The sequence below is a fragment of the Embiotoca jacksoni genome, unplaced genomic scaffold (genome assembly GCF_022577435.1).
Source record: "Embiotoca jacksoni isolate LCO1_2020_lvr unplaced genomic scaffold, fEmbJac1.0.p SCAF_19, whole genome shotgun sequence".
NCBI lineage: Eukaryota > Metazoa > Chordata > Actinopteri > Embiotocidae > Embiotoca > Embiotoca jacksoni.
In genome coordinates, this window is record NW_027185329.1 from 9,395,046 (window position 1) to 9,410,065 (window position 15,020).

A 15,020-nucleotide genomic window follows, 5' to 3' on the forward strand; every position below is an offset into this window, starting at 1 on the left:
ACAGATGTAAAGCAGTGAAGGAGGCAGAAAAAAACAAAAAAAAAAGATGTTGAATCATGTATGAAATTTTGTTGCGGCACAATTTTCCAATAATATTTCAAAGTCAATCTTACCTCTATATACTACTTGTTTTACATGTGTTTCAAGCATTAAGCAAGGATTAAGATTCAAAACAAGTTTCACTGATTGTGGTTGAGACATATTAAGGATAGAAAGCAGGGTGGAGGAAAACTTGAGGGAGGAGGAACAGAGATAAATGGCGGGTTAAGATGAATGAGGATCAACGGAGAGGGATGTGGTGATAGAGTTGTGATAGATGGAGGTGTGCGAGGATGGATGTGAAAAAAAGAGAGAAAGGGCTGAGCAATGAGACAAGAGACAATGCAGAGGGCTGGATGGATGGAGAGGGATGGAGGGTGGGAGGGGATTGATGGGTGGGTGTCTCTAACTCCAACCTCAGAAACTGACTAATCACTTGACAGACAGCGAACGTGGTGCTGAGGCAGCTCTTGAATCACTGGCTGTCTTGTCTTTTATGAATGGAAAACACTACTCATTTCTGATCACTAAAACAACTACCCACATGTTTGGAATGTTTCTGTCATTTAATATCTTTATACTGTAAAAGAGGAAATGAATATTGTTTTGGAGACTCTACACTTTGGTTTGACTTTTCGACAATTTTTCTCCAATAATTTGCAGTTACCAAATGTGCTGTAATGGCTGAGAGGCTAAAGAGGTAAAAAAAAAAAAGTAATTCATTCTGGATTAACCAGAGCCAACCAACTGTGTACAAATGTTTGCATTATTTTCCTGTGGTAAATAGATTAAGCCTTATTTAAGTGTTAATAGCCAGGGGCTTCAAAATGAATACGGACAATTAATGTGCTTAAGCAAAAGGTTAAATGTTTGTAATTATAATATATTATAACTCAAAAAAGGACAAAACAGTAATATGAACACAACAGTTTTCTGTTCTTGAGTTTAATAGCACAGATGAATAAAAAAAAAAAAAAAAGTGTCAAATTTGGACATTTGATATTACAGCCAAAACGTTTAGTCTATTAAATAATCACTTATTGACAGAAAATTGTTGAAGTCATTTTTCTAACAAAAACTCCCATACATTAAATGGGGCCAGCATCTTATATGCTATTATTTAGGGTTTTCTTGGAATGACATATTGGTTGTACAAAACCAACCAATTTCAGCACATCAACATGACTTTTGGGATTTCCCTTTCTGACATTTGTTGGACCAAACACTTTCTCACATATTTGAGAAAAAAAATTAAAAAGCTAACAATAATGAAAGAATTATCACCCGTTGAGGCCCTATTTGATACAGGATTGATAACGGTAAAATAAAAATGCTGGAACGGGCAAACAATACAATCATGCATTACATTATAAGTCAGTTTTGCATTTGCAGAGTTTGAGATTCACCTGCAGCGCTGTAAAGCCTGAACTTCAAGTGCGACGCAAAGCATTTGAAGCAACATGAGGGGAAAAACTTGTAAATTAAGCTTACATAGTAAATAGACCTCGTAAATATTGTGACTTCTTCAAATAAACCTTCACTGTAGAAGAATCAGACACATTTCCAAGTTCTCCACGCTTTGTCAGCTTTTCACCAGCTTTGTTCCTGCTCAAGGCTTTAGTGCCAGGACATTATTTAGGGCTATGTGCACAAATCTGCGCTCTCCGCTGGGACCATTTACCAACCCATGCTGGTCTGGCGGGTACTCTGGCTCTCCTCTCGGCTGACGAGGACCGGCAGCACCTGTCTCACCCAATTACACCTGATGGGGTCTGACCCCCTGAGCTGGGTTAATTGGTTGCTGGCTGAACACTCTCTGACCTTTGTCACTACATCTGCTTTCCCAGTATGGAAACTATCTGTGATTCATCAGGAATGCATCCATATGATTTCTGTTAAAAGTTGATAAATTCCTGTTATTTTTTCTTTTCCCAGGTTTCAAGCAGCACACTATCAGAGAACTTACTCATTTTAGGAAGGACACTCTCTTCCTTTATTCTTCAAATAAAATGTCGATCTGGGAGCTGCCTAAAACAAATTCAAATTTATGCTGCGCACAGCCACCAGTGCAGCTGGGAGTCAATTCAACCCAAAACCGGAAAGACAAGAATCTCTTTTTCCACTTTATTTAGCTTGAAGTCAAACTTGTAACCCATTCCTCACCTCTGGAGATGTTCTATCACTTCTGCAACTTGTCAGTCTTTCTGTTAGAGCTTTAAGCCTTTTAAAGGAAATCAAAGGCCATTAAGAGTGTCATTACACTGAACGACTAGTGGTAATCATTTACTGAACTCTGACTCAGGCATCCCTCAAACTCTCTCTCTGCCATTGTGTGTGTCCTTTGCTCAATGCCCAAGACATACAATCACTGCTTACAGTCCTACAAACACTTAGGAGATCAATGATCTCAGAGTGATAATCTCCTCCTTGAGAGAAGGCAAAAACCTTCACTGAAGACAAGGAAAGAGTGACAGGGGACATACAGAGAGAGAGAGATAGAAAGATAAAATAAAGCAATAAACTAAAAAAAACTCTAAAAAAACAAACACAGAATGACTCGTGTCTCCTCTCAACTGGGGTGACATCTATATCTCTGTATTATTGACAGCTGGCTTAACTAAAAGCTCCTCTGGCAGAGAAGAGGTAACTGATTGTCCACTCACTGAAAGAGAGACAGACTGAGACAGGGTTCCAGATCAAAGAAGAAATACAGAGAAAAATCAAGACACAAACAAAACAGAAATGAAAAGTAAAAGAGGTGAAATACAGAGAACAGCTATGATTCCCATAGGAGATCACAAACTGTACCAGTGGCACTCGTGATAGTGTACGTATACGTGATACGATCATATTGCCAGACAGGAGAGTCAATATTGAATAATCCTGTAAAACCATAGTTTAAGTTTATGGGAAATGTGGTGATGTCTTGAGAATTAAGGTACCAATAGCCACACTTTGTGTTAGACTAATAATACAGTATGTGTTAAGTTTTATTACCTCTTATAGTTGTATTTGTCACTTTTTTTTTGAACGTGTTTTTTTAAAAGAAACATCACTTTTATTCAAAATGATTTTTGTTTGTAACTTGGAGCCCTTGTTTAAGTTGGCAGAAAATGAAGGATCCAAACTAAAATATATCCAACTATTTCTGTGATGTGCAGTAAACGTATCATTAGGAGTGGCTACGTATGACTCTTCCTTCATTTGCAGTGGTAAAAAAAGGAAGTTTTCCCGCCAATTCCCACTAAATAAATTTCATAAAACTTTGCATATTTGCATTGGAATATTTGAGAAAAGACGCTGCAACATTGAACACTTTTGAACAATCACAAAAGACTCACGACACTAAAAATCACGGAAGGACTGACTGATGTAACCTGCTTACTTAAATGTACGTAAACATACGGTGTAATAAGTAAGTCAGGCAATAGCTGTAAAGTAACACAAACGGTAGTTCTGATATCAATCCTATGTCATAATTGATACATCCCTTTTATATTCGAGAGTACAGTTACCAGTAGTGCAGATTAAACAAAGCTAATAAAGAGGGGGAGCCTAATCTTTTAGTTCAGTAGTCAGTACGGAGCTACTTTCATGCCTCATTTCACTACAATCCTTATTAACTGGCTCAGCTTGTGGGGCAGAGGCAGCTGTCTAAACAGACACACAGATGCAGGAATATACAGCCTCTTTCCCACTGCCATGCACATTATGCACATTCACTCCCTCAGGGAAACAGCTATGTATCTGAGGCTTCTCACAGCCGATCACATGCACATCTCTATTCAGCTGTATATGATATTAATCACATAATCTCCTGGCTTTACATTGCTCAAGCTCCTCCCCTTCCCCCATCCCCACCAACGCTGATCCCTTCAGCCAGCTCTACGGCGTCTGTGTCGGGCTTCTTTTGCGGGAGGCCTGGGCAATGTCGGAGAACAGGCACTGCCGGGGGCGATACACATCCCTCAGGTGGGCCTTTCATTATGGATGATGTTTCTGCCAAATTATTTAGACCCTGAGCCCCAGCTACATCCCTGCCCTCTAAAAAAAAAACTAAAAAAAACCCTAAAAACACCACAAACAAACACATGCATGCACACAAAACATACACACTCCCAAGTCCCACTGCAACCCTCTCCTTCCCTCTCTTTCTTCACAAATACCACTAACACAAACATTAATCCTGCCTGATCACATGTATGTGTGTGTATGTGCTGCTTTTGCCTAACAGTTCATTACTCCCTCTTTCTTTGTTCAGAGGAGGAAGAGAGGGGAAGGCATGGCCCTTCTGAGTTCCACACAGATGTAGGAAGGGACTGTAAACTGAGGATGAGGAAAATATTAATCTTATGTATGTATGTCACTGCTGCTCTTGGTGCCATAGAGGGGCCACGCTGAGTGAAACTACCTTGACATGATTGGCTTCAGTAATGTAGGATGTTAAAGTAGGTTTGGTCGAATGTCTGTGTGTGTGTATTCCTCAGAGGCCGTTTGTTGCAGACTTGTTAGGAATGAGTCAGAGATGACGGTCTCCTGGCAATGTCTGACCTCGGCTTAGAGAGCGGAGAGCAGCTTTGGGATCCAGACACTCACACATGCAGGCACAAACACACACACACACACACACACACACACACACACACACACACACACACACACACACACACACACATGGCATCAACGTTACCCTTCTCTTTGTCCCTTAACTCATTGAGCTACTTATCCTTCCACTTCCCAAATCCTGCGTGCGCTTTCTCTCTCACCTCCAAGTCTCAGCTCCCTCTAACCTATCTTTCCCAAACACTTGAAGCAGATACCTGCCTACCACCAATTCTCAAATGAAATCCCACTCTCACACTACATCATCCTCCTATCTCCTTGTTCTCATCCTTTCCTTCCTCCCTTCTCCCCTCCTTGGTTGATCTCACCTTCCTTTTTTCCCTTTCCAAAGCTCTAAAGCTTAATCTTTAAAAAAAACAAAAAACAAAACTAAAAATCCCCTTTGACCCAACGCCCTACTCCAAAAAGTAAAACAAAAAACAAAAAAAACCACATCCCCCATCACATTTCCTATTCACCCAACCACCCAGCCCATATCTCCCCTCATTTCTAGCTCAGTCCTCAGTCCATGTTTTCAGTTGCACTGCACTGTGTATCATCATACATCCTGCACACATTATGATAAATCACTTCAATATTGTTGACACACGAACTGATGCTTATTCTACTTCTTGTACACCAAAAGAGAGCAACAGCTAAATTCCCAAAGAGGCAAAATGTCAATATTAATTTTACATTTGCAATTCATATTGACGGAGCCCGACTCTCAAAAGTAGTTTGAGAAGCACAAAGTTGACGATGCAGTGAAAGATCAGGTGAAGGATCTGCTGCTGGCTCTGCCAGCGATAGATTTATGCTTATGAGTTAGAAAGCTAACCTGTCTAGAGTGAATGTCTCCGTCATCCTTTTCAGGGTTTTAGGGGAGTAGAACAATAAATTAAAACTTATATATTGAGATTGTATTGGATTAAAACACATTCAAATTCTGGAGCTGTGTGCAATTATTAAACTTGTCTTCTCCCTGTCTCCACTCAAATAAGACTTGTGTGATTCATACTTTTCTTGTGTTGTTTTCTTTGATCATTTGAAACGTGTCTTTGCGGAGTACGAAAAGTGCTATATAAATAAAATGTATTATTACATTCATTATCATTATTGTTAATACTTTCCTACGTTCCCTCATCCCTCACTTTCCCTTTTATACCTTCCACACTACTGGTCTCTTCCTCGCCATTCCATTCCATTCCCTGCTTCCTTGTTTAATCTGCATCACTTTAATGCAGGTGATATAAAATAACTGATACATTTTGTCCACCCTCAGTGGTGGAGACCTGATTTAAAAAAATGTGTTGCACACACACACACACACACACACACACACACACACACACACACACACACACACACACACACACACCTTTTACAGACTCACCCAGGCTGAAGAGGACCAGGAACTTGAGGCAGACGAACTCCCGTTGGTCTAGCTGGAGGGAGCGTAGTTTGGCCACCAGCTCTTGGGCGTGGCTCAACAGATTATTGAGGGTGGCTCCCGCCTGTGAAGCAATCACTGCATAGTCCACCTTAAATAAGCAGAAAAAGAGGGATGTAAGGAAATGTACATGACTCTGACTGGAGTTTAAAGCAGAGGATTTTGTTGTTACCATACAAAATATAATACTGATCACTGATTTATGGATTCAATATTCAAATGCAAGCACATTGTAGGGTAGTTCATCTCGGTAGTTAAACAAAAAAAACATTTGATTTGTCTGTAAGAATGTCCGAGACTGGGGGATGTGTAGAAAAAGCAGCTGCAGGGAGCAGGTTTTTTCAGTTTTGTGACAGTATGCTGAGGGCGTATGAAGGGAGCAGGAGGGTTCATCTGCGACTGACTACACCGGCCAGATTTGACTTCTCTCACTGCTCTTTACAGCAAAATAAAAACACGCTGAGACAAGATAAAAAAAAAAAAAAAAAAAATATAATCATGATAATTAGAATAATAATAATGACTTGAAAAACAATAGGGTCTTCACACCACTGGATGCTCGGGCCCTAACAAGAGAGACAGACAAATAGATAATTCCAATAAATCCATCGCATCCATCCAAACACACATAAACACTCACTCCTTTTTCAGGTGTACTTAATATCCGCAGCCGCAGCACATTTGTCTGGGAGGCAAGTCCTTAGCTGCCACTCACCGTAAGCAGGACCATATTAAATTTTTATATTTATTGACAATTCATTACCATAATTGACTGTGCAAGGTTTCCAGGGGAAAGGTAGATGTTGGCGTGCGCAGTTCCTAAAGCTCAGGGAGGAAAAAGGTCCCAGTGAGCTCCCATTTGCAATTAAAAACAGCCCTGGGTTTTTGAATTTATTTATTGTGTAAATAAGATGATTGGTATCTTTTTTTTTTTTTCTTTTTCATCTGTCTGAAAAAGAGTAGGGTCAAAGTGAGGTAAATGTTGACAATGCACCTGGATTTCATCCTTTGCCTTTTCCGTCCTCGTGTTTTTACTCCACTACTCTCTCCCATTTTGTCCCAACTCCTTTGTCCCTCTCTCTTTCCTTCTTACCACATCCGAGACAGAGAGAGTTATGACTCTGTGAAAAGCAGACTCTGCCCCCCCCCCTCCTCCCCCAAGGTGTCAATCAATTTACATAAAATCAACTGTGCATGAAATAAGTTCATTGAAGGATTGGACTGTTGATGGTGATGCCTTGGGTTATTGCCTCCTAGCCTTAAGTAAAAAGAGAGAAGAAAAAAACGCTATAATGTCACTATAGCAGACTTAGCACTAACTCTGACTCTGGTGACCTGCCTATCAATCAATCAATCAATACTACTTTAGTATGTCTCCTGGAGAGACAGAGAGGGTAAATATATGAATAAACCTTCAAATCTTAACCTATCATGAATACGGTGAACGAGCTGAACATTAAAGATGAATATAGAGAGTGAGATTGGTTTGATGCTTGGAGGGCTCTGATGTGTGTGGAGGACGCAGATGGAAAATTTACCTTGTTTGAAAGCATAGAAATGTATGACTCGTGGAAGGATGTCTGGTTTTTGGGGTTTTTTTTCATTTGAATTTCATGTAGACCAGGAGCTTTGTGCCATCTAAAATATGAGGATTTATACTGAAACTGACTGCTGAGCTGCGAGGCCTTGCTTAATCATTCAACAGATCAGTCTAATCTTTGTCATTTCACGTTTGCCCACATTTGTACGAGTTACACTGTGTTTGATCCTATGACAGGACAAAGAACAAGCACTCATGGCCATTTCTCACTGCTGTTGGTGACATGACAACATTCAACAGAAGAGAGAGATATTATGAAAAACATTTAAAAAAAAAATAGCAGGCGAGGAACCACCGTAAGGACAAGAGACAAGAGCAAGACAGAAAGCAAATGACAGGCTGCAACAGTTAATCTGCTAGTTCAATGGATTTTTGTTCAAATGTCAGTATGAGTGGAGTGTAAGACTGGCAAGAGCAAAGAAGCAGTTTGATTCAAAGCAGAAGGGAAGAAATATCTGTTCAAAGCTTCTGTCCTAAGGTCACATTATCCTTAAAAAAAAAGTTAAAATATCGACAGTAGGGTTGTTCCTGGCACAAACGTTGTAAATGTATTTCACCAAACATGATAATTCCCCATATTGCACTGTATCAAGAACATTATTAAGACATATAAAGACGTGCTAATACAATAAAAAAAACAAAAACAACATTAGTCAGTTTCAGTGCAACGAGGGCTTGGGCCTTTTTACACCTAAAAGTCCTGAAGAAGGTCCAAACCATGTTTTTCTTACATTGTATGTATCCGATCTGGTTCGGTTCGGTTCGGTTCGACGTTTTTGCGAGGCATACTGTCGTCCTGTCATCATCACCTACGTGGACTGCGGCTCCCTATACTTGACACTGATTGGTTTGTAGACGGGCGAGCTACTGACGTCTGCCAGTTTTCATTTCAGCCGACAGCGTTTTCAGTTTAAATGAATGCATGATCAGATTAATTTACTTGCCATTATACTATTATTACTATGGCATTGCTACCAGCACTTATTTTCCTCACAGAGAATAAGTCCTTGATTTCAGAATTTTTTTGTTTTCTTTAAATTGAGTTTTGATTTAATTTCATGAGACCAGATTACAGTTACTCGTTTTTACTTCTCTTCTGGTTCTAGTAAAACTACAGTATCTGTTCTAAAACCATCATTTTGCACCAACTTTTAGACTTTTAAGACAAATGTTCTTGTCTTTTGCTAATCTGCCAATAAACTACTCTTGCTGAAACAATTTGACAGTTGCAACAAAATGCACGGATTCACATTTTTTACACCCAAAGGATCAAACATGATTCTTTGAATGTAGAAAATCACAGACTAGACTAAACTGTAGGTTGATCAAGTTTTGAGTTTTCCTTTTAGGGCTTAGTACCATAATAGTAGACATGTCTTACTCAAAGACACATCATGGAACTGTTGATTATTCAGTATAAAGATCAGACATTTGGCCGTTGCCAGATGTGGTGCAGTGTTCTCCAACTCAAAAGCCTCTGCAGCTTCACACACATACCACATTACAGACCAGAATAGCCAACGTAAAGTGCAGTTCATTGGCTCAGTCAGTCCTTGTATGTGCGTGTGTTTGTGTAGCCTTTGCTTTGGGTGTTTTGTTGCTACTGTGGTCTTAATATCCCTGGTATTATCGCTGTGCTGTCACCCCTGGCCAGGCAGAGAATAATAGGAGATAATGAACTGTTTCAGAAACTCACACACACTCCTGCGCGCACACGCGCGCGCGCACACACACACACACACACACACACGCGCGCGCACACACACACACACGCGCGCGCACACACACACACGCGCGCGCACACCCTTCAACACCAGCTGTTCATTAAACAAAGTATGCAAACGAACCTGCCGTCCTGTGCCTCCCCTGACTATCGGCCCCTCCTCCTCCTCCTCTTCCTCACTGCTCCGGTCTCTTCAAACTGCCTCGTCCTCCTCATCTCCTCACCGCTTACTTTATTCTACCTCTGTCTCCTTTCTTTCTCTTACTCGCTCCTCCTTGTTTCTCTCCCTGTCAGTCTCCCTCCTCTCTGCCATGTGTCCCCCTGTTCTCAGTCCTCCACCTCTCCTCTCATTTTGGCCACATCACTGGTCATCTTCATCCCTGTTGACTCTCTCTCCATCAGTTTCTATCACGCCTCCTTCTCTCCCATCCATCCCTTTCCTCCGTCCATCACTGGACAACCATCGTCCTCCACTTCTGTCCTCCTCCTCTCCTCCTCTCCTTTCTCCCACTCCTCACAATCTGTTACCCCCAAAACTTTTTTTTTTCTTCCTAATTACACTTTATCATCAACTTCCTTGTTCAGCATCAAATTAAGCAACAGCAGATTGGCTTGGTGACGCTGCCATACATTAAACCATTTTGTTTAAGCTCAGAAAGATTTTTTTTTTTCCACCATTATAGTAATATGTACCATGGTTTGTACTTGCCACTAGAGGCAGTAGTGCTTACAAGTAGTAACTCTTAACTCTTTCTAAAAATCTACCTCGACCTTGTCTTCATTCAGAATCACAGAATTAAAAAGGACTCCCCTGCACACAGCGCTCATGCACTTGCCGTGCTCCAATATTTATGCTGACATCTACTGTTGTAAAATATTTTGTTGAAAATAATTTATGAATATTATTAATTTATGTCTTCTCATCTCACGGACAGCCATGTGACTGGTCAGACGTAGCCAGGGTGAGCAGTTTCACACCTTTCTGTGTATGCTTTTCTTTTTCTGCCTTTGTGCGAATACGATTACGAGAACTCTGGACACTGAAAGAGACTTCTCTGCTTGCTTTTGGTTTGTGTGTTTACTGTTTGATGGTGTGCTTTGTGAGTGTGTGTCAGCACACAGCATCCTGAAACGCTGTGGACTTCTGTTTCGGCCCCAGGCATCAGCTCCCACCAACTTCCTCAAAGACCCCAGTAAAACAAAATAACACATTTACCCACGTTCTTTATCTTTCCTCCCACTCACTATGCTGCAGCATGCGTGTCAGTGTGCTTTATTTATTCACTGTTGGAGTCTTCATGCACTGGGAAAAATGTTTTATTATTGTGGGGACATTAGTTTATATTTAAAAGCAGTATCTATTTTAAATGAAATGGTGACTCCTGTGTGGGTGTGAAATCAGTGAAGCTTAAAGAAGTATGTTGACGTGCTGCAGAGGGTGAGTGATGCCTGGTCGGCAGGAAAGCGATGAGGTTGTTTGATGTTTTCAGGGTGGGGTTTCACTAACTCACCTGCTGGCCAGTGACCAATAGGATGGAGCCCTCCTTGGCGTGCATCACCTGCCGGAAGACGTGGTCGAGAATGAGGAGTTCACTCCAGCAGTTCTGCAGCAGCTTCATCTGGTCGTCCACCTGGTTAGAAATATACAAAAGAAAACACATCAGATCAACTGTTTGTTTTTCCTTCTTTATACAGCTGTAACAACAGTTGGTGAGCCTGAATGTCATATGGACTGTAACATAACTGTCATCACAGCGGATTGCATGTCTTTCACTGTTCCTCTTTATTGTGTATTGGGGCCTTTTGTTTATGTAGATGGGTGTCCAGCCGACAACATAATGAGTTGCGTGCGCATGTAGAGCTCAGAAAACAAACAAGTTTGACATGTACGAACTGCATAAATCATAAAAGTAACGTAGGAAAAAGGCTCAATTTCCCAAGAAGCAAACCTCTGTTTGCTTAAAGTGTATAAATGGATAAAGTATTCTGTAATCTGCTCCGAGAATGCACTTCATAAGATGTTAGATCATTTTAGAGAGAAACTGGTGAGTAAGAAAAGTCTGTTTTAAGGTGAGATAAGTCACTAATGTGTGTTTAAGGCTGCATCATGATACTCTTAATAGTTTTACAGGCTCTGTGATTCGTCCTTTGGTGACCAGTTTGACACGCGTCTGAGGAGAATTGCTTCACACAAATTCACCTGTAAGAATTGATGTTACTGGTTTCCAGCAAGTTGGTTCTTTTTCAAACGCTAACAATGTCTGTCATCAAATTGTTCCCTTTCACAAAAAACAAAAAGTTTCCCGTGTTTTCCACATGTGATCTCATGTATGACACGTTTACCACATGTTGCGACATTTGATAACGTGGAGAAATCGTTTTCACAAGGCAATCTATATGGGCTTCGCACATTACACCATTAAAATGTTCCAAAAACACACGTTTCCCATGGGCAAAATACATGTTTCACGTGCACAATCACATGTGTCCTGTGATCACATTAGTCTCCGCACATGAAAAATGCATGTGGTTTTTCTGTAAGGGTTGTCTTTGCATCATTTGTGAATTGAAAACTTCCCTATATATACACTTGGTAACTTTTCAAACTGTTGATTTGTCTCTGCATCAAATCCCTGAATATTTATTATACTCTGTGGATAAAACGCACGCAGCATTGCATGCTGGTAAAACAGAATGCTGTCCTTGAGAAAGAAATGCTCACAGTAAAAGTGGTAGTATTATAGTGTAGGGCCACCCTCAAAAAAGAAAAGCTGAGGCCCCGTGTCAGCCTTACTGGTTTGTAAATATCACAGGCAGCTGTTGGCAGGAAAAGCTTGCTCACAGGTCAATCGCTATTGATCAGCTGCGTACCACGGCATTGTGTGTTTTTTCAACCTTACACAAAGCTCAACAGTTCCCTGTACACACTTTAAAGCTTTCTCATGTGAACCTTTCCACACTCAGTTAAGCACTTTGCTACGTGCCTGATTTAAGAATGTTGCCAGGTTTATCTGTTTGCTCATTGCCAGGAGTTTCTGAGTGATTCCACACACGATAATGATTAAGTGGTCCGTTATTTTCCTCCCTCCCGAATGCCAGCCGCTGGCTCCCAGGGACCTGCCAGGTGAACTTGGGAAGCTGACACAGGTGAAACGGCGCGTTCACTAACCAAAACAACCCCCTCCATTGTAACGGCTAGTCTCTTCCCATGCCTGGCTGTGTTAATCATTACTCCACATAGCCAGACAAAAAAGGCCACATTGAGAAGGAAGGAATGAGGAAAATGTACCAGAGTTTTTTTTTTTTTTTTTTTTTTTTTTTTCTTCCTTTCATTCTCCTCCCTCTTCTGTCTGTAAACATTGTGCTCTTTGTACCATCATTGGCAATAATGTGTCTCACTGGACATGCTGGGGTTTTGTGATGATGTGAATTACTTTGCCGCTTTGCTGACTTTGTCTGTGAGAACTGTCTGTGATGGTCAGCGCCAACCACGACATCCTGGTGAAGAATGTGGATCGATGTTAAAACTTTGTTACACATGTAGGTGCAGAATGAAGACACCTGAGAGGAATGTCTCTTTGTGCTGTCTGGAAATTGTACATGGGTCCATTTGTTGAAATCAAATGACCTTAGTTACTCAATCGATGTCAACAACTGTAGCTCTGCCAACAAACGCTTTATTACCGTGCATGACGTGAATGTAGAGCCTGAAGTCTATTTCTTGTTGATTACGATTGTTTTGACTAGTGATTTAGCACTGGTGTCAAACAGTGTCTGTTTACCTCTCAGACAGACATAACAATAGACAACACACACAGCTGGAGGACGTGAACACTTGGGCTGCCTGCCTACAATCCTCTTTGATAACAGTTGCGATTTGCAAGCTCAAATTTTGATAACTTCTTAGTTTTACATTGTGTGAGAAGAGCATTCACAAAGCATTTGTTAAGAATGACTTAACATCCTAATTATTTTTGATGTTCCACAATCTCTATTGTTTAAATATTATAACAATTTAGTTGCAAAGTTTCCAATCATTTTCTTTCACAAAATGCTCTTGTTTTTGTTCTGACCATTTTAAAACCCAGTATTCAAATGTTTCACGAGAAGATGGCAAAATATGATCATATAGCATTATAATAACACCAAAGTAGGAAAGATTTCATGTGTTATACTTTATTTGAACATTTTGAATAAATGAGACTCCTGCTCCAAAATAAAAAAAAGACCTCATAGGTCTTATTTGCAAGCGACTTATTACAACCTATAGCTACGTTAAGTGACCTCTAGTGGTCTTATGAATAAAGACAATCTTGTGTCCCAGAGAAGTGACGCAGTTTAGGGGACATTTATATAATGTGAGTTTTTTATTTTGTTTGTTAGAAGGAGACAGGTTTGGTGAACGTGTCAAGCGGACTTGAGTGCAGGACTCCTGTCGAGTTGGGACAGTTTTTTTAAAACCACATTTACCGTTGCCATGACGACAAAGGTTACAGAACCCTTATGGGAGTAGTAACTTTAAGGGACAACATAGGTTGGATAATTTGTTGGAACAAATATATTCATTTGGATTGTTTGCCAAAAAGTTAATCACAGGCAAAAAAAAAAAAAAAAAAAGGAATCATAAGAGAGTGCTAAAGCAATGGCAGATGTATGCAAATGAATTTAGCTAGATATGGGTGTCTCAGAACCCAAACAGAAGTCGCGCATTATTTTCTGTAGCTACTACAAAAATCTAGCATCAGTTCAAATTCATGTTTACATTAGCTAAATAAGTATACATGTTTTTTGAGATGTTAATAGTGATTCTAGAGCAAAATACTGAAACTGCACTGAAGTAAAAATCTTCCCAAATCATAAAGTATAAATGGCATGGAGATACTTTGTGGCATCAAAATCCAAAAACGAACCAATCTTGGAAGGTTTCACGGCTGCCATTCTTCTTTTACCAGTACAGAACAATGCAAAAATACAACAAAGCTGCTGTGACCTTTTCCAAAATTTTTGACAGCATCATGGACTCTTTTTTGTCTCCTTCCTCCTCCTCCTCCTCCTCCTCCTCCTCCTCCTCCTCCTCCTCTTCACTATACATCTATTTTTTTGTGGTTTCGGTCTGGCAGTGTCTCGCACTCAAGACGAAAGCAAAATTCAAATGCCTTCATTAAAACCATCAGAGAGCCAGGAAGGCAGTCAAAGGAGGGAGTTATCTATACTGTGCCCTAATCCTCTTCGTCTCTCCATCTAAGCATGCTGGAAGCACGTGTGAGCGTGTGGACGAATGCGTACATGTAAGGCCCAGCTTCTTCAAAGGACTCCACCACAGCATGTCACTGTTGCTGGCAAGTGTCGGGGTCCTCATCAAAGGCCTGTCCTCACTCTGCCTGCCTGAAAGCTCTCCTCTGACATGAGGACTAGGTCATCAAAGGGGGGCAGCTCAGAGGGGATGACGATGGGTGATAGCAGCCTAGACGAAGGCAGGGGACACCCGCTTGGAAGACTGGTGACAGACAGGCGTGAGGGTGGACCAGGGGTTGGGGTTCAGTTCGCTGACCTTTTAAGCACCAGCGACACAAGCTGTTTCCCTGACAAGCTCTTCCTTTGCTCTG

At 40.8% G+C, this 15,020-nt stretch overlaps 1 protein-coding gene across 1 annotated transcript in view; it reads right to left on the reverse strand.

The window, feature by feature from the left end:
• nr5a2 (nuclear receptor subfamily 5, group A, member 2) overlaps positions 1-15,020 on the reverse strand; it is a 73,290-nt gene that overhangs the window by 19,941 nt on the left and 38,329 nt on the right. Inside the window, exons 5-6 of the mRNA XM_069153406.1 lie at positions 10,926-11,045; positions 6,035-6,182 (exon numbers count right to left, since the gene is read on the reverse strand). Of these exons, the coding sequence (XP_069009507.1) occupies positions 6,035-6,182; positions 10,926-11,045 (268 nt within the window). The remainder of the gene's footprint in view (positions 1-6,034; positions 6,183-10,925; positions 11,046-15,020) is intronic.